Raw genomic sequence first — 19,462 nt, 5'->3', positions numbered from 1 at the left:
TAATAATAATTGACTTGATGCAATATCATTCGACGAGAGTGCCAATTTGAATGTACTCGAGTGATTAATCTTGAAGGAAGTTGAACGGTTATCAGTATATGTATATATATGTATGAAAGATGCGGTTAGTGTGCGGTATAATGGCAGCAAAGCGAATCTTTATTCTGGCCGTTATACTATGAAATGGATGCATCGATACTGATATTGAATTATGCAAGCTCTTTGATGGCAATGGGGATGGGAGCGCAACCCTTACTGCCTTTATGAGCTTGCCATCCTTTCCCGAAGTATAACCTTTATTTGCGACTTTGTGATAACTATATAATGGTCATTTTCATGATATCAAAATACACCATTATCGTCACCACTATTTTACGATGATATCTTGATGTTGCTCTCGATATAACGCACCTTGACCCAAATGTATTTCTCATTTTTTTTAATAATCACTAATATTTCTCAGAATATGATTATAATGTACCATCTTCCCTTTTCAATTCAAGACATCGATTCACAGAAGGTTCATGATTATTTCCTAAATGTCAATCTATAAATATTAATAATAATAATAATAATATTTTATATTTCTGAAATTCTGAACGTTCAACTTCAAATGAACGAAAAATTTGTTTACTATTTTTTTTTAACTTCAAATTTTATTATAAAATACTGCTTTCTGTATCAAAAACTAAATTAATAATTAACAAATGTTTTTATTATTTTTTATTGCTTTTTTTTAAATTATAGACTAAAATAATTATTTTGTTCACTGTTTTTTTAATTAATAATAATTTTTGCTAAAATCCCTCACTATAGTATCGCATTAACAATTTTAAATTGATGTTATAAAAGTCAATTTTAAATTTTTTTTAATATTTTGATGCCTTTTGTTGTTTCTAAAAATTATTGAAAATTTTTAGATTATGATTTAAAAAGTTTGCTTTTTTTTTAAAAAAAAAACACGAATTTTTATATCAATATTCCTATTGTATATATAGTTTGAAAACTTTTTAGGTGTCTGTGTGTGAGCTTGAAACATGACTAATTTTATGGCCCTTTGCATGATGAAATTTTGTCTAAAAACTATCCATCACCATAAAAAATTGTTGTCAGATATTTGCGCGCTTTTCAGATGCAGTGTATTTTTGTTTTAAATATATATATGTTTATTTACGAGATGAAAGGTTAAAAAAAAGAATCTTGCTACAAAATTTATATTAATATGCGTGAAAATTTATTTTTCTTTGCAAAAAATTGAAAAAATCACGTTCAACAAAATTCTTATGAAATAAGATTTTGAAACAAATTTCTCGAAAATTTATTTGAAAAAAAAATTTATACAATGTAAAATGGAACTTGATTTTATAATTTTTATATTTGTAAAAAAAAAATCGCGTTTTATTGACTTAAAGAATAACATAATCTGTTATGTATCGAAATTCTTTTTCAGTAGTTACGATATGGTTTTAGTCAGACAAGATTCCATTTCTACTGCTTTTTCCTTTTTACCCAATTTTAACACATTTCTTTTTAATTGTTAATATTTTTAATTGCATGGTAATTAAATAATAATATAAATATTTGTTATATTTAAACAATTTGGATTTATTTTACTGTTATAATAATTTGTTTAACTTCATATAGTTAATTAAACACTGGATTATAGAATATTTATTTAAATTTATTTTAAAAGAAAATGTTTAATTGAACCGTAATAATAAAAAAACAAGAATTTTTCTTTTTATTATTATATAATTTTTAATGGCAAATTTTACTATTTTTAAAAGGGAAACAATATCCTGTAATAGTATAAAACGAATTAAATTGTTTAAATGTTTAAACAATTTATGAAGTTAGATTAAAAAACGTGCATGTAAAAAATGTATACTCGAAGCAGAGAACAGCTCCTATTACGAGAATTGGAAAAGTTTGACCCAGTTTTACAAAGCGAAATTTATTTCAGTTTGGGAGGTTTAAACGGAAATCTCTTTGTAAGCAACTTGATTCTGAATTAAAATATTTTTTTTTTTTTTTTTACAAAAATTCAAAAAAAGCCCATAAGTTGACAGGTAAAATAACATTAAAAAGTAATTGTCCCTTAGTAATAAAAAATAATAGTTCTGAAAATTAATTTTAATTTAAAAATTAATATTACTTTTACAAAAGTTAATTATAAATTTTTTTTTTTTACAAAAATTAATTATCAATATTTTATTTCGAAACAATTAAAAAAGAATTTAATTTTTTTTTGTTTCAGGTGACATAAGAAGTTGATTGCAATTGCATTATAAACCTTTCTGTGATATTGGAAAAAGATTGATTTGTGTATTTTTCTTTTCGTTGAAAACATTCCAAAGACAAATTATATTCCAATCGTTTGAAATAGAGACAATTTGAAAAAAACAAAAAACAAATCCAACTAAAGAGCCGAGTCTTGTTCAGTTTGAAAAACAGTCTGGATGGACAGCGATGTTTCGCAAATGGTACACAGAACGTGGCGACAACAATCTCCGACCCCCAGACATACGAAGATAGCGACGACTCAAGTCTCGAGAGTAGATCTCAATCATCAAATTCAAAAAATCTTCGACGTTCATCGTCTACCTTCGATATTCAACACAACGATGAAACTTTCAAGACTCATGGCAATCTTTTGTATCGATTTAGCTTTCAATATAAATCGAAAAAGAAACAAAAATCCGAATTCAATGGTCCATTAAATAAAACAAAAGAGGAGAATTCACAAAAATTTTCCACATCACCTGAATTGTACATATCAACTTCTGATGATAAGTCCTCGGATATTCACAGGAATGATTCATTTTTAAAAAGATTTGTCAAAACATCCAAGGATAATTTAACGGAAAATTGTGAACGACTGGTGAGAAATATTCAAAAAAGTCCCAGTCTTTTAAAGAAAAAACTCCATTTTTCATGGAGCAGTGACAGTCTTGGTAGTTCAAAAAGTAGCGATAAACCAGTTCCACCGCTTAGAAGAAAGAAATCTTTGAAACGAAGAAAAAATTCCAATTGTCTTGTGAGAGAAGAGAGTTTTATCGAAGAGAAAGAAGTGAATTTTCATCAAGAAAAAAAAGAAAGACCAAAATTCTTTTTAGATCCAGATGAGGAATTACAAAATTACAATCATAGTGATTTTGAACCAAGACGAAGTTTAGACGACGATAATACAAGATCTCAAAGTGTTTCTATTGAAGATGTTGACGATATTATAAAATCGGAGGATAATTTTAATCTTCTTCAAGAGCGTTATCTTTTAAAGAAACATTTAAAAAGTTTTGAGACATCACATTTGAATTTTGAAAAAAAATCAAAAAGCGAAGAGAGTTTATTGAAATTCTCTAATAATTATTCGAGATTAAGAAAAAATCGAAGACAATTCCGTGATTCAATTCCTGACCTCGGTGAAGATCAAGGTCATTTTGAAGTTGAAGATAGGAAATTAAAGAAACTAAAATCGTCACCGCCACCAGACGAGGTTCAGGTTCAAAGGTCCCATCATTGGCTTGAACAAATTCATGATAAACAAGGGTCAGATAAGAGTGGTCTTTTCATTAGTGAGACAACTCGGATCAGTAACGATTCGTTCGCACAGCCGGACGACGTGTCTGAAGTTTCGCTTCTTGGCGTAAAATGCCGACTTGCAAATTTCACAAATGTAGAGGAACGTCGCAAAAGTGGGGGAAACGCGATATTAACTTCACTGGAATCACTTTGTCAAGATTCACTCGCCACTGGTCATAAGACAACTGATCAGAATAATTTTAGGACACCAGGTGACAAGAAGCAAGAATTGAGAATTCAAAATCAGGAAATAAATTTTGAATCATCTCAAAATAGACCATTGAATATTGGTGGGAATAATTTGACAAAAAGTGACAATAATACAAGAAGAGATTCAAAAGATGTTCAAATAGGAATTAATTGTCCTAAGGACAAGGAAAGAACAAAGGAATTGCGAAAGAAATATTCAGTGAAACATCATAATAATCAGTCAATTAGATTGAAGAAACGACAGACAATGAGGTTGGCAGTTAAAATTATCAGAATGCGAGAAAGACTCATTGTTGGTCTCAGTGCTTTTGCAATTTTATTCACTATTTTTCTTGTTATGGATCTTCAATTGGATCTTGGATATAGTGGTCATCATCTTGTATCAAGTCATGGTCGAGTTAAATTTGGTGATGATCCAAATCGTGATACTGTTTATAATAATTTTCGAAGAAAATTTCTTCAAAGAATGAATGTCAGTAAGGAACAATCAGGTGGTGCTGGTGGTGGTGATGTGTCAGGCACTTGGCAGTCAATGAAAAGTGACAGTGACAATAAAATGAAAGGTGGTGAAAAGAAGAAAAAGCCAATAGTTCACGATGATTTTGCGGATCTTTATGATATTATCAGAAGAACTGAGACCGAGGAGAATAGTGTTGTTATCAACAATCAGGAGGATCGTGACATTAATCCGACAATTGGGCACATCAGGAAAATACCATTAAGGTAGAATTTTTTATTTATTTTCTTTCTTTATTTTATTTATATGTTTAGAAATTGAAAATTATTTTATTTATTTCTCTTATGAAATGATTTTATGAAATTATTCATAAATTTGTGATTTATTTATTTAATATTTATGCAATAATCATTTGCATTTGTTAATTGACAAATTTATCAATTATTTGACTATTTATAATTGTTAAAAGAAAATCTTACTTTAAAAGAGGAATAATGTCTTATTTTAAGTTGCAATATTTTTAGAAAAGTGTTTGTTGATATTTTAAGCTGATTTTTTATACTGAATGTCAGTATTTTTAATTTGTTGACTTTAAAACAATTATGTGGTAAAACCTGTAGGAATATTCTGAATTTAAGACAGTGGTTTTTAAATTTAAATATGAATTTCACATTCTTCGTAAATTGAGATTTATAAACATCTAAATTTTATTTTACATCATTTTAAATACAAGTTTTGGTTTAAATTAAAACTAGGCTTATTTCAAGATTCTTTTAATTTGAAATTTTTTTATTTACTGATTTATTTATTAATCTTTCCTTTTAATTATATTTTATTATTATTATTGTTATTATTATTATTATTATTATTATTATTGTTTATTATTTGTTAATATTTTTTTATTGCTATTTTTATTATTAATATTATTTTTTATATATTTTATTATTTTACATTTTTCTTTATTTAATATTTTTAATTATTAATATTGTTCATTGAGTTCCAGTTGAATTTCTTTTTTTTTTTTTTAATTCAATTTTGCAAAGAATTATTTTTACAAATTTGTTTGTTAATTATTTACATAGTTTTTTTTTTATTTTATTTTATTTATATTTATTTAGTTAATGATTTTTGAGGTTTGCATTTTTCTTTTTTTTTCGAGAAAAAAACAAGCTGTTTATATTTAAAACGCTAACTTCTACGGACGAGAGCATAGATAAACGGAATTTATTTGCCTGGGAGATAAGATTATCTCTTTATATAGTATTAATAGAAAATAGAGGACGATCAGAATCTTGGAAATTTTTTCAGAGTCAGTGTTTTGACTGTTTTGATCGAATTTTTTTGTTTTAAATAAATAAATAATAATAATAATAATAATAAATAATTGTTTTCTTACTACTGTCTTACATTCAATCTATAAAATTTTCAATAAAAATTCAATGGATTATTATTGAATAAAATTATTAATTAATAAATAAAATTGAAGTCATTAACTGAAACAAAATTTATTCGATTAAAATAATCGATAACTTGATTATTATTAAATAAATATTTATTTGTATCAAATATAATTTTTTTTTGAATAAAATATAATTTTTTCTTTAAAGAAAATAATTTTTATTAAAAAAAAAAACAATTTTTATTCAAATAAAATAATTTTTATTCAAATAAAATAATTTTTATTTAAGGCAAATAAATTGTATTTATACCAATAATTTTTGGTATCAAATATCATTTAATTGGCACAAATAATAAATATATGATACAAAGAATAATTATTTACAAGTAAATATATTTAATAATGTCAAGTATAATCGATTATTTAAATCAAATAGAAAATTTTTTCAGTTTGTGAATTTAAATAATTAATTTTTTCTTCCAATATTCCGGTGTTTGGAAACAAAAATAATAAGCTATATTTTAATTTTGTAGTATTTTCCAATTGGCAAGAATTTGGCTATAGTATAAAAATTTTTTAATTTGCATCTTTTGAATTCAGTTGAAATATTATAAATTTAGTTTTTAATTATTGAGAGAATTAATAATTATTTTTTTCGTGTATTATCAGCGGTATCTGTGTCAGGAGTCTTTACATAAGATTAACTCGCGGAATTGTAATATAGGACATAAAGCATATAATGCACATTATAATCGACAAGAGCGCGAAGTAAACGATTTAGAAGAACGTAGATGTTACACGTAATAAAGCACGCTATCGAGCGATACATTAAAAAAAAATAAATATCGTTGTGTTAGTGAACGAGAGGAGAATTTATTTTTTTTATTTAGACTCGCATTATCGATATATATATTGCGCGAATGAAACGTGTGTGTATCAATAAGTTCTCATATAAGCGATTGTTTGTAACTTATTTGCTGATCGGTTTTAGATGTAATATCATTCAATGAAATTTTCCTTGGAAACTTTTTTTTTCAAAGAGAGATTTTAACGCTTGGCTCGAGAGGTGTGAAAAGAAAAAAGAATTTTTTTTTCCTGACAAAAAAAGGGCGAAAGAGATAGAAAAACATTTTTAAAGTTTGATACTTATAAAAGAACTTTTAGTGAACGAATACATATATATCTTGTCTTCTTGTATAAAATAAGAAAATCTTTTACAAAATGGGGACAAAGTGTATGTGTGTTGATAAAAACAAGAACTTGACGTTCTTTTATTACTTTCTCAAGTTGTAATTGTTTATGCAAAGGTTTCATTTTAGTGGAAAAAAGTCTCACCTGTTTTTTTTTCTTGTTTTAAGGAAAGCTTGAAATTAAAATTTTATAAATAAACTCTTTGAATATTTTGCATTTAACTGAGACAATGATTAAAATTAGTAATTTTTAGTTTCTTTTTTACTAATTTTATATGGAAAAATATTTATTTGATTGAAATCAGTTATAAATACTTATCAAATAAATATTTACTTGAACGAAATAATTTTTATTTGAATTAATAATTTCTGTATTTGAAACAAATATACAATTTAATTGACTCAAATAAAATATACTTAAAGAAAAAAAAAACTCATAATATTTAATACAAATAAATATTTATTTGATAATAGTCAAGTAACCGATTATTTTAATTGTAAAATTTTTTTCCAGTATAATTTATCCTATATATTTATATGTAATAATTATTGAATGAAAATTAAAGTTATGAAAAAGTTTCTTGTGCAATGATACTTGAGAATATAAAGTTAACACTTTCTATATATATTATTGTGAAAATGTAATATCTGCAGTAATCATCTTTCTAGGAATAATAATAAATCGACGGTCTGGCGCTTGTTGGGTCAAGTGTGCAAAATATTGTACGTGCGCGTAATAACTTTTTGAAATTATACTCAAGGTGCTGCGGTTTCGTAAATAACTGTAAAAATAAAATTTCGTAGTTTACACTTTATATACTTACTTGGCACGAAATAGTCATACCACATGTGTAGCTCCATTTTAATTTTATTATCAGCACCATTTTCTTTTGTTAATCCATATAAAAAAAAATTTTTTTTTATCGCTAAATTTTAAATACCGTAAAATTACTATTTCAAAATTGCTTTATTAACAATTTAACATAATTAAATTTTTTATCTTGTTTTTTAGTTATTATTTTCTTTTAGTATATTTGTTTCTTTATCTCGATTTTGCTATACTAGTTTTTAATTAGCTTGATATTAAAATGTCAATCAGTTAATGAATCGTAATTATTTAAAAAATAAGTTCATTTTCAACATTTGAAATTTTTTTTCCACGTTGATTAATGAATTTTTTAAATTCATTATTTTAACAAACAAGAGAAAAATAATGAATATATGTTTTTTGCGAACTGGAATAATAAAGGGGATTTTTTTTTATATATAATAATTTTATTAATAAACGATGTTTGGACGGTTGAAATAAATATTTAAATTTCAAAAATGGGGAATTTAATTTCCAGTGTAATTGATACATTTTTGCGAATGATTTTTATTTTATTACACGCGTATTTTTCTTATTACTGACACATTTATTCAAAATGAAATAATTTATTAAAATAATTATAAAATAACAATAAAATAATGATATAAAGTGAATTAATCCTATATACAGTTTTTTTTTTTATTTTTAATTAAAAAGAATTTTCTTTTAACGAATCGAGTATAGAGATAAATTAGAGATTAAAATGGCATTTACGGAAAATCACGTTTTTCGGATATTTTTTTTTTTTTTTTTAACGACAATATTTTTTATTCTTCGAAGTTTTTAGAAAAATAAAATGATGACAACAGCTTAAGTAGATAAGCGCATATATGGCCGTGAGTTGTAAGCAACAGCTATCTCGATAGATTAAAAAAAAATTTTATGCCCAAGAAACAAATTATTATGAAAGATTATATTTTCTTTGCGCATATATAAACATAATTTACAAAAATTATTTTTTTTTTTTGCTACGACCTGCGTTTATTGCGAAAAAAAAATAATTAGGATTTTCGATAAGGTTTTTTCTATCTAAAAAATTTTTCAATTTTTTCCAAAAAAAAAAAAAAAAAAAAGGAAAATATAACGTTTATTTACTGCTTTTTCAAACTAACCGAAAAATTCTCTTTATTCGCTGAAAGCCCAAGAGAGGCTATCTCTTGAAAATCCAAGTTTGCTGGAACTTGGAGATCCATCGTCCAGGGAGTAGAAGAGCATTGTTTCGCGATAGTCGCTCGTGCTCTCTTTGTATCTCTCTCTCTCTCTTTCTCTTTTGCCGTCATCCCTTTCTCTGCTATTTCACACTCAACAATGGAGAATATGTCGTAGTCCTAGGGAATATACTGAATAACTTGATGTAGCCACATAGGATCATAGAGCACCACACATAAAGAGTAAAGGGGTCAGGGGAGAGTAAATCCCGCGAGTAATGTTTGTTCAGAAATAATTCATGTCCTCGCGTATCACCGTCAGGTACACCCTGGTGACAGGTTGTAATAACCTAAAACTCACCTGACCTTGTAAGTCAACTCGCACTGTTCACTTTTCTTCATTTCCCACATTTTCTATCCTAATGCTCATTGTATGCATGAACCCCATTAGTTCCAATTTCGAATAGTTCGAATAATTTTATATAAAAAATAAAATTAATCAATTTAATTTAAACGAGCAAAATTAAACGCGCGCCAAATTGAGTATTTAATTGTTTGTTATAAAGAAATTAAAGATTAATATTATCAATAATAATTTAATTTATTAGAATATTATTACATATTAAATGATAATAATGAAAAAATTATATGTTTACAGGCCTCGGATTATACGACTATTTCCGACTTTTTTTTTCAAAAATACGACTTTTATCGACTTCTTTTAATAAAATGCGACATTTTTTTTTATATTTGAAAAAAAAATGTAAATAAAATACATTTTTTTAGTATAAAATGTAGATCTTCTTTAGATCTTCTTCAATTCAATTATTTAACAAATTTTGAACTAAAATGATTCTTCACTAAATTAATTATTTTTAATAATTTTAATGAAATACATTACAAATTCAATTATATCAAAATTATTTTTCAATTAAAATTTTTATGAAATTTAACAATTTTTTATAATTTAAAAAAAAATATCACAATAAAATTGAATTATTTTTTTTAAATTTCAATTCAAAATAAACTAAAATTCAATTATTACCCGAAATTTTGATTCAAAATCAATTAAAAATGCAATAATTATCAAAAATTTTCAATTTAAAATTTAATTATTTACCAAGTTTTCAATTTAAAATGAAATAAAATTCAATTATTTTCTAAAATTTCTATTCAAAATTAATTATCCAAATTTTCAATCAAAAATGAACTTAAATTAAATTATTATCCAAAATTTCAATTAAAATTCAATTATTTCCCAAAATTTTCAATTCAAAATGAACTGAAATTCAATTATTTTCCAAATTTAAAATCAAATAAAATTTCATTATTCTCAAAAATTTGAATTCAAAATTAATTGAATTTTCAATAATTTGAATTTAAAAGCATCTAAAATTTAATTATTTCTAAAATTTTCCAACGAAATTTTTTTTTTTTGAAATTTAATATTTTCAATTATAACTCTAAGGAAATTCAATTATTTTTAACTATTTTAATAATATTCTTTGAAATTTCAACTATCTGAAACCATTTTTCAATTGAAAATGTTTTTCAAATTATTGTATTTTGTCCGCATTTTCTAATAAATTTTTAGTGAAATCATCTAAAATTTTAATTACAAAACACTTAAAGTTTCAATTAATTTCAAAAATTTCAATTTTAAATCTTTGAAAATTTAATTAAATTTAAAAAATGTTTTCCAAAAATGGTTTGATAAATTATTTTTAGTTCTGTAAAATTTAATAATTGATTGAAAATCAACAATGTCTTTTGAAATTTAATTATTTCTAAAAATTTCAACTTTAACCTTTCAAAAAGGATTATTATTAAAAAAAAATTTTTATTTAAAAAACTGTAAAATATTTTTGTTAAAATAGAAAACAAATCCACTTTCTTTTGGAATATAAATCGACTAAAACGACTTTTTGTGTCTTTAAGTTGATTCGAGGCCTGTGTTTTTATAATTAATATTTAATAGGTATTCGTTGGCCCCTGGTACCTTAAAGATTAATTTTTAAAAATAAATTTTTTTCAAATTACTATCTTGTACGAAATTTCCTGGCGCATCTTTTTTCTCATCATAAATTTTTTGTATTTGTATACAATTTTTGAATCAATATACAACTTTAAAAAAAAATTTCGTTGGTAAACGTTGTGTACTTCAGCTTCGTGAATTGAATTTTCGAATTTGGAATTTTAAACACTCAGAAAAAAGATATGTTTGAACCAAATGTACCATTTTTTTATATTTACCCAATTTTTTGGTTAGTTCAAAAAAAATTTGTTTAATTCAGATAAATATTTATTTGATCTAAATAACTGTTTGGTTTATTTTAATAAATGTTTTGAACAAAGAAAAAATTTGATTGAGCTAAATAAACGTTTGCTTTATGCAACTAAATGTTTGGTTAACTGTATATCAATGCATTTATTTTGTTGATTTAACCAAAATTTGGTTGCTTCAAACGAATTTTTTTCTGAGTGAAGAAACTTATTCCGAAATTTGGAAACACAATTATACAACTTTGGCAAAAATGAGAAAAAGAATTGTCAAAATTTGACACGTCATAAGATTACTATTCAAAAAAACACGTGAAATCAGAAAAGGCCAACTTCAAGTTAGGACAGAAGGACAGACCAAGCATTTTATTATTATTATTATATAATAATTGTCCAATTTTAATTTGTTTTGTATAACAGAATTGTAGAAAAAATTACTAAATTAAATAAAAATATAATATTAAAATTCTCATTAAAATTTCCATTTCTGAAATTCTATTAAAAAAGAAAGATATGAAATAATAAAATAATATTTAATAAATTATAATTAGTTGCTTGTATTAAAATTTAAATATTCATTTATTATATTCCTGATTCCAATAATAAAATCAATGTTTGCTCTAAATGTCGAATATAAACCACATCTATTAATTACGTGTATTGAGTGTATACAATAAAGAAACTTATATTATTTATCAGAAATCCATGATGATAATAATGGTTCATAAATTTGCGTTGTAAATGCAATCAGTGCAACCATTAATTACAAGTTCACTCGACCAAAATCTAATCATGTAAACAGGTGCACATATGCACACTGCGACAATTTTATATAATCTACATGGTATAGATAATTGCCCAATTAACTTAGTCTCAATTAAAACCGCGTGCCATTTCTGAAATAACTTTATAGATATATTTTTTTTTTTTTGCAAACGTTCTAATTTCATTTCTCTAAATAGATTTTTAAGGAATTTTCTTCGTTCGGTGAATAAATGAAATTTTTAAATTCAATTACCAGTGATTAATTTATTGTGTTTCTTTTTTTTTTTTTTAAATGAAGAATAAATGGAAAAAAAATAAATAAATTGTATACAAGTATTAATAAAGTATTTTTTTGGAAAATATGATAAAAAAGTGAAATTTTCATAAGTGAAAAAAATTTTTTTATTTAATTCAAATAATTGGTTACTTGACTGTCAAATAAATATTTACTTGAATCGAATAATTTTTATCAGAATTAAATAATTGAATCATTTTTTTTTTTTTAATGAAGAAAAATAATTTAATTTTTAGGAGAAATTTAAAAAAAAATAAGTTTTTTATGGGGAGCCAGTGAACAAATTTTCGTAAAAGTATTATATATGTATATAATTGAGTTAACTCATGCAAATGATGTAATGATGAGTAAATCTAAACGAATTGCATTTCCCTCAAGAGGAAATTACGAAAAAGAAACTTCCCGTCAATTACGAATACCACTTTTCTCATTCACTCAAGCTTTCATATTCAAAAGTTTAAAAATAAATTTTAATTAATGAAAATGTTTATTTATATTCGAAAATTAAAAAGAATCATATATAAAATGTTTTCTTTTTTATATTCCATTTATTTTGCTTCCTTATATCATTTAAAATTTTTTGTTATTCAAATAGAATCTACATTCTTTTTTTATTACTATGTTATTATAATAATAATATAATAATATTATTTCATTGACTGGAACAAAACACCGATGAATATTAAATAAATATTATTATATTATTAATAAAATTAAACAAAAATTATATTAAAGTTTTTAATTATACGTTCAAATTTAATATTTAAATTTAAATATTTATATATAAACATATTTAAATTGAAGACAAAATTAAAACATTTAAATATCAAAGATTTCCGTAAACATTTGACCCATATATTTATTTAAAGCAAATGTATAATAATTTAAATCTGAAACTTGCATTTCATATATAAACATGGTCACTTGTAATTCGAATCATTTCGCGGGAATGACACGTGACCTCCAGTCAAATGACTGTGTGAGCCCTTTCAAAATTGTATAAGCGTACGATTTTGTTGTTAAATAATTTCTTGTCAAATTCACGACGAATACAAAATTGAACTCACGTGCGATTTATGCAATTTTACATGTAATCAAATCAACGCGTTTCTGGAAACGATAACGAATCACGTGAATTGGAATTTTCAGCAAAAATTTCCATGGTTACAAAAAGTTACGCTACCCGATGCCACTCTAGGGATGGTTTGTTTGAAATCATATACATATATCGTCACAATTCTTCATTTCCTGAATTCTACGTGACAAACGTGGGCACGAAAAAAAATACGGAATTCATAAATATTGTTTTTTTTTTTCAAGCAAAATAATTTACAATTTTTTTTTTTTTTTTTCATTAACAATTATCAGAAAAAAATTGTTAATTCAGTTAATCGTGATTATGATAAGATAAGGGTAATTTAAAAATAATCTCGATTTACGTGATTTTGTTACAAAATAAAAGTTTTTAATTCGCTTCTGGAATAATAAAAGAAATAAAAACATTTTTTTTTTTCTCAGAAAATTTTTGACACGAATTTTCAACAAATTGAGTTTTTTCTTATGTTCTCCGGCAGTGAAATCTTATCTCGTTTTATATGGTTCCAATAAATGCAAAATAGTGAAATTCATTCCAATAATAAAAGATTTTTGAGATTTATGACATAAATTTCCCATATATAAAAATTATTAATTAGAATTTTTATTTTAAAGTATTTTATAAGAGAAAATTATATATTTTTTGACGAATTTTCGAATTAAAATTTAACAGATTTTTTTATTTATATGAGTTTTTATATAAAAAATTTTTTAGCTACCGAATTTTTATTTGGCAGGATTTTTATTTTACAATCATTTTCTTTGTATGAATTTTTATTTAAAAAAAAAAATTTAATTTAACTAAATTCTCATTCAATGGAATTTTATGTGATTCGAATTTTTAATTGACAGAAATTCTAATTCATCGAATTTTAAGTTGTCCGAATTTTTAAGACGCCGAATTTTTATTTGTCCGAAATTAAAAATGGCAGAAGAAATAATAATCGACAGAATGGGATTTCGGTGCAATTTTTAAAATTGACCAATCACAATTTTCTTGATAATTTCTGATTGGTCAATTTTAAAAATTGCGCCAAAATCTTTTTGTCGATTTTTTGTTCGGCTATTTGTAATTTCGGATAAATATAAATTCAACGTCTTAAAAATTATACCAATTAAAAATTCGGTGAATTGGAATTTTTGCACTAAAAAAAAAAAAAAATTTATTTGATTCAAATATTCGATTACTTAACTATTATCAAATAAATATTTACTTGAACTAAATAATTGTTATTCGAATTAAATAAATTTTATTTGAACCAATAATTTCTTTATATTTGAAATAAATACCATTTATAATTGACTCAATTAATAATTATTTTTTGATAAAAATAAATATTTATTTGATAATACTCAAGTTAGTGATTATTTGAATCAAATGAAATTTGTTTTTAGTGTGTCATTTAAAAATTCGAATCATATAAAATTATCATATGATAATGGTAATTAAAAAAAATCTCCATTTACGTAATTTTGTTAGAAAACAAAATTTTTTAATTTCCTTCATAATAACGAAGCTGAAGTACGCAACGTTTATGATAAACCATTTTTAGCAAATAATTTTTTAAAACGAAAAATTCTATAATTTTTTTCCTAAAAAATATTTTTTTATAATTTGTTGATTAATGAAAAGTACAAGAAATATTTTTTAAGCAAAGAATTTATAGAATTTTTCATTTAAAAAAATTATTTGCTGAAAATTGTTTATCATAAACGTTGTGTACTTCAGCTTCGTTCATAATAAAGGAAAAACATTCTTTTTTTCTCATTAAATTTTTGACACGAAGTTTCAACAAATTGAGTTTTTTCTTATGTTTTCCGGCAGTGAAATCTTATCTCGTTTTATATGATTCCAATAAATGCAAAATAGTGAAATTCATTCCAATAATAAAAGATTTTTGAGATTTATGACATAAATTTCCCATATAAAAATCATTAATTAGAATTTTTATTTTAAAGTATTTTATAAGAGAAAATTATATATTTTTTGACGAATTTTTGTTCGGCTATTTGTAATTTCGGATAAATATAAATTCGACGTCTTAAAAATTATACCAATTAAAAATTCGGTGAATTGGAATTTTTGCACTAAAAAAAAAAAAAATTTATTTGATTCAAATATTCGATTACTTGACTATTATCAAATAAATATTTACTTGAACTAAATAATTGTTATTCGAATTAAATAAATTTTATTTGATAATACTCAAGTTAGTGATTATTTGAATCAAATAAAATTTGTTTTTAGTGTGTCATTTAAAAATTCGAATCATATAAAATTATCATAAGATAATGGTAATTAAAAAAAATCTCCATTTACGTAATTTTGTTAGAAAACAAAATTTTTTAATTTCCTTCATAATAAAGGAAATTCTTTTTTTCTCATTAAATTTTTGACACGAAGTTTCAACAAATTGAGTTTTTTCTTATATTGTTTTCCGGCAAATATAGAAAACGAAGGGAAATCAAGCATCTTATCTCGTTTTATATATGATCCCAATAAATGCAAAATAGTAAAATTCATAAAATTTTTTTTGAGATTTATGACATTTTCCTCTAGAAATGAGGGGATGTAAAATTTTCCAGTTTATGCGGAACATTATATCAAGTGTAGGTATAGGAGAACGGAATGGAAGTTTAAACAGAAAGTGCGGTCACGAGACATATAGTGTGTAAAGCTTTGCTCTCTCTCTCTCTCTATCCACAGTTGAGCCCTTACAAAATGTGCTTGCATATATGTGTGTATATACGCGTTTACGTTGATCATCATTTGGAGATGAGTTCGTCCATGCGGACAATGTACACAAAACGACATTTGCCCTGATTAGTTATTCGCCTGCAGTCAATCCTCTATACCTCATATCGGAATTGGTGCATCTTAATATCGATTCCGATAATGGACCAATTGATGAATGTTGTGTCATCGTACATTTCAATCAATATATAATATTGTAAATTAGAATTTCATATATTTCTCCAAACTAATTGTAATTCAATATCGGATATGTTGTTCCTTTATTACTTTAGTTTGCATATTCTTATATAAGCGCTCGCTTCACATTCATTATCTCAATATATGATACTTTCTCATTATCATCAGTCAACAAACATATACTTTGAATTTTCATAAAGCTCCTCTTTTATAAATTTTATTATTCAAGATCAATATTTTAAAAAAAATATTATTTATTATAGATACTTTTATATAATTTTTATTCATTTTTTACAATATAGTAAAGAAGAGAAAATATTTTCATATTAAAAGTTTATCTTATTAGGAAAATTTAATTTGCATTTGAATATAAAATCGGAATAATTGTGTCATGTAATTATCATTTTGGTACTGATTTAATTAATTAATATTCAATTTGTAATAGAAGGATGCACATTTTTTATTTATGCAAAAAAAAAAATGTCGAAAAATGATAATTTGAGTAAGATTAAAAAATGTATTTTTTAAATACGAGTTGTTCGTTTTTTTTTTTTTAATATAATAATAATTAAACGAATCTAGACGATTATTCTAAATTTGTTAAATATAAAAACTTGGAAGATATAGCCACTTAATATAAAATTGATATTCTGTATCCAGAGACACTTATTTTAAGAAGGGTTATAAATCGATCACTTTCACTCCAAGTGCATAGGTATACTTATTCTGTACAGCTCAAAAGACAGTGATAAATCTTCTTGGTTAAAAATAAAATTCATTCATATTTATTAGCAAATTTAAAAATTATCAATTTTTTTTTTATACTTAAGGGAAAAAAAATTTAAATACAAAAATATACTATTTATAATGAGAACATAGAGAAAAAAAAATTTTTTTTCACTGCCTGAAGTAATATTCAATCATTCAGAACTTTAGACATTTTGTCAAATAAAACCAAAAATCTTATTTATATTTGGAAAAAAAAAATTTGTGCCACTGTTTTTAAATCATATATACAATTGTTACGTTCTATATTTGAAAATTGTCATTCGTTGTTGGTGAAGAATGATATTTTCCTGCGGTACATTACTGAATCTAAAAGGCAAAAAAAAAGAAAAAAAAAAAAAAATTGTTGAAGAAAAAATATACAGTAACGCATTGGTTCTGTCGAAAGTTTTTCAGACTCACAATATTTGTTCGTTGGACCGACAAACTGACCGTAATCGTGTTTATTTGCGATTCGTTTGGATAGTCGATACTCGTACAATAGCAATATTGTATAAAAGTAACAAAACAATGTTGTGAATTCACTGTGTTCCCGAAAAGCGAACATCACGCGTGGGCTGAGTAGCGAGCAAGAATACATTTGAGTATATAATTCAGAATGAGAGTGTTACAAAAAAAAAAAAAAAAAAAACACAATTTTCTTCCATTTTTAACTAATTTAATCACTTGTTTTTTGTTTTTATTAAATTTTTTTATTCCATGAATTAGAATTTTTATTTTAAAGTATTTATAAAAAATAATCATTTTTTTTACGGATTTTCAATAAAAATTTGACAGATTTTCTATTTATACAAATTTTTATCTAGCAAAAAATTTTTAGAAATCGAATTTTTATGTTTGGAAGAATTTTTTTTTAACTTACATTTTTTTTTACCTGAATTTTTATTCAAAAGAATTTTAATTTAGAATTAGAATTTTAATAAATCATAATTCTCATTCAATGGAATTTTATGTAATTTGAATTTTTGAATGATGCAAAAATTCCAATTCATCAAATTTTAATTTGTCCAAATTTTGTAATAGACAGAAAGATTTCGTCGCTAGTTTGAAAATTGATCCAATCATAAAAATTGCACCGAAATCTTTCTGTCGATTTTTTGTTCGGCTATTTGTAATTTCGGACAAATTAATTTGTATATATACAAATTTTATGTGAATCGAATTTTTTAATTGACAGTAATTCTAATTTACCGAATTTTAATTTGTCCGAATTTTTATTTGTCCGAAATTACAAATAGCCGAACAAAAAATCGACAGAAAGATTTCGGTGCAATTTTTATGATTGGATCAATTTTCAAACTAGCGCCAAAATCTTTCTGTCTATTACAAAATTCGGACAAATTAAAATTTGATGAATTGGAATTTTTGCATCATTCAAAAATTCAAATTACATAAAATTCCATTGAATGAGAATTATGATTTTATTAAAATTCACCTAAATTAAAATTCTTTTGAATAAAAATTCGCGTAAAAAAATGACTGTAAAATAAAAATTCTTCCAAACAAAAATTCGATTTCTAAAAATTTGTGCTAGATAAAAATTTGTATAAAAACACTTTTCTGTACAAAGAAAAATGAAAAAGTTATAGCGAAAAGGAAAAAAAGTATCTTAAATTTGTTAATGTAAATAACTTGAAAAAAACTTAAGATTTTTAATTAAAATTTTTCACACTTATTTAAGTCCCCAAATAATACAAAAAAACGAAATATTAAAAAAATCTAAGCCATGACTGATCGTTTTCAAATGAAATGCCTCATATATAAAAAGAAATTCTGTCAAATGCTAATTTGAAAAATAAAAATTCGTCTAAAAAATAATTATATTTAATAAAATTCTTTAAAATAAAAATTCTAATAATTTTTATGGGATTATAATCATACGCCCCTATATAGCATTATAATTAATAATATATCACGTTATAATTAATAAAATAATGTGACAAATTATGACTTAGACTGTTTGCACGTATAAATAAAGGGGGATGGAGCGATAATTTTAATCTTAGAATTTTTTTTTTTTTCTTCTGAATTTTTTGTATGTGTATGTGAGATATCGTGATACTGAATTTTAAAGATAGCCATCTACGTAACATGAAGGTGGTCAATCTTTAGTCAAATATTTGAGACGCCCTGTTTTTTGTAACCAAAGGTTCAGTAGGTTTGTTGACTCGAGCCAACCGTGCTTTTAAAGACTACAGACCTCTCGAAAGCAGCTTTCTGTGCGGCGACACTTTGTGACCACCTGCCACTGAGAAAAACGTAAAGTAAACGTGATTCCTTTTTTCCCTGATACGCGAAACATCAAAATGAACTAAAAAAAAAAAGAAGAAGAAGGAAAACTACCGTCAATCAAAGTGGTTGGAAATTCTTTTTTTTTTATTATTATTTTGAATATTTAGATATTATTATTGAATTTAATTTATAAATTTGAATCTCATAAAAAAAGGGAAAAATT

The 19,462-nt window shown here is 24.0% G+C and overlaps 1 protein-coding gene across 1 annotated transcript in view; it reads left to right on the top strand.

Moving 5' to 3' along the window:
- The first annotated feature begins 2,393 nt into the window (after positions 1-2,393).
- The window catches only part of LOC127288024 (extracellular serine/threonine protein CG31145), a 61,963-nt gene continuing 44,894 nt past the window's right edge, over positions 2,394-19,462 (top strand). The window contains exon 1 of the mRNA XM_051315216.1: positions 2,394-4,515. Coding sequence (XP_051171173.1) covers positions 4,040-4,515 — 476 coding nt within the window. The 5' untranslated portion in view covers positions 2,394-4,039. The remainder of the gene's footprint in view (positions 4,516-19,462) is intronic.

The sequence above is a fragment of the Leptopilina boulardi genome, unplaced genomic scaffold (genome assembly GCF_019393585.1).
Source record: "Leptopilina boulardi isolate dan_hultmark-lab unplaced genomic scaffold, ZJU_Lbou_2.1 LbouV2_38, whole genome shotgun sequence".
Classification (NCBI taxonomy): domain Eukaryota; kingdom Metazoa; phylum Arthropoda; class Insecta; order Hymenoptera; family Figitidae; genus Leptopilina; species Leptopilina boulardi.
This window is presented reverse-complemented; position numbering and strand designations above follow the sequence as displayed.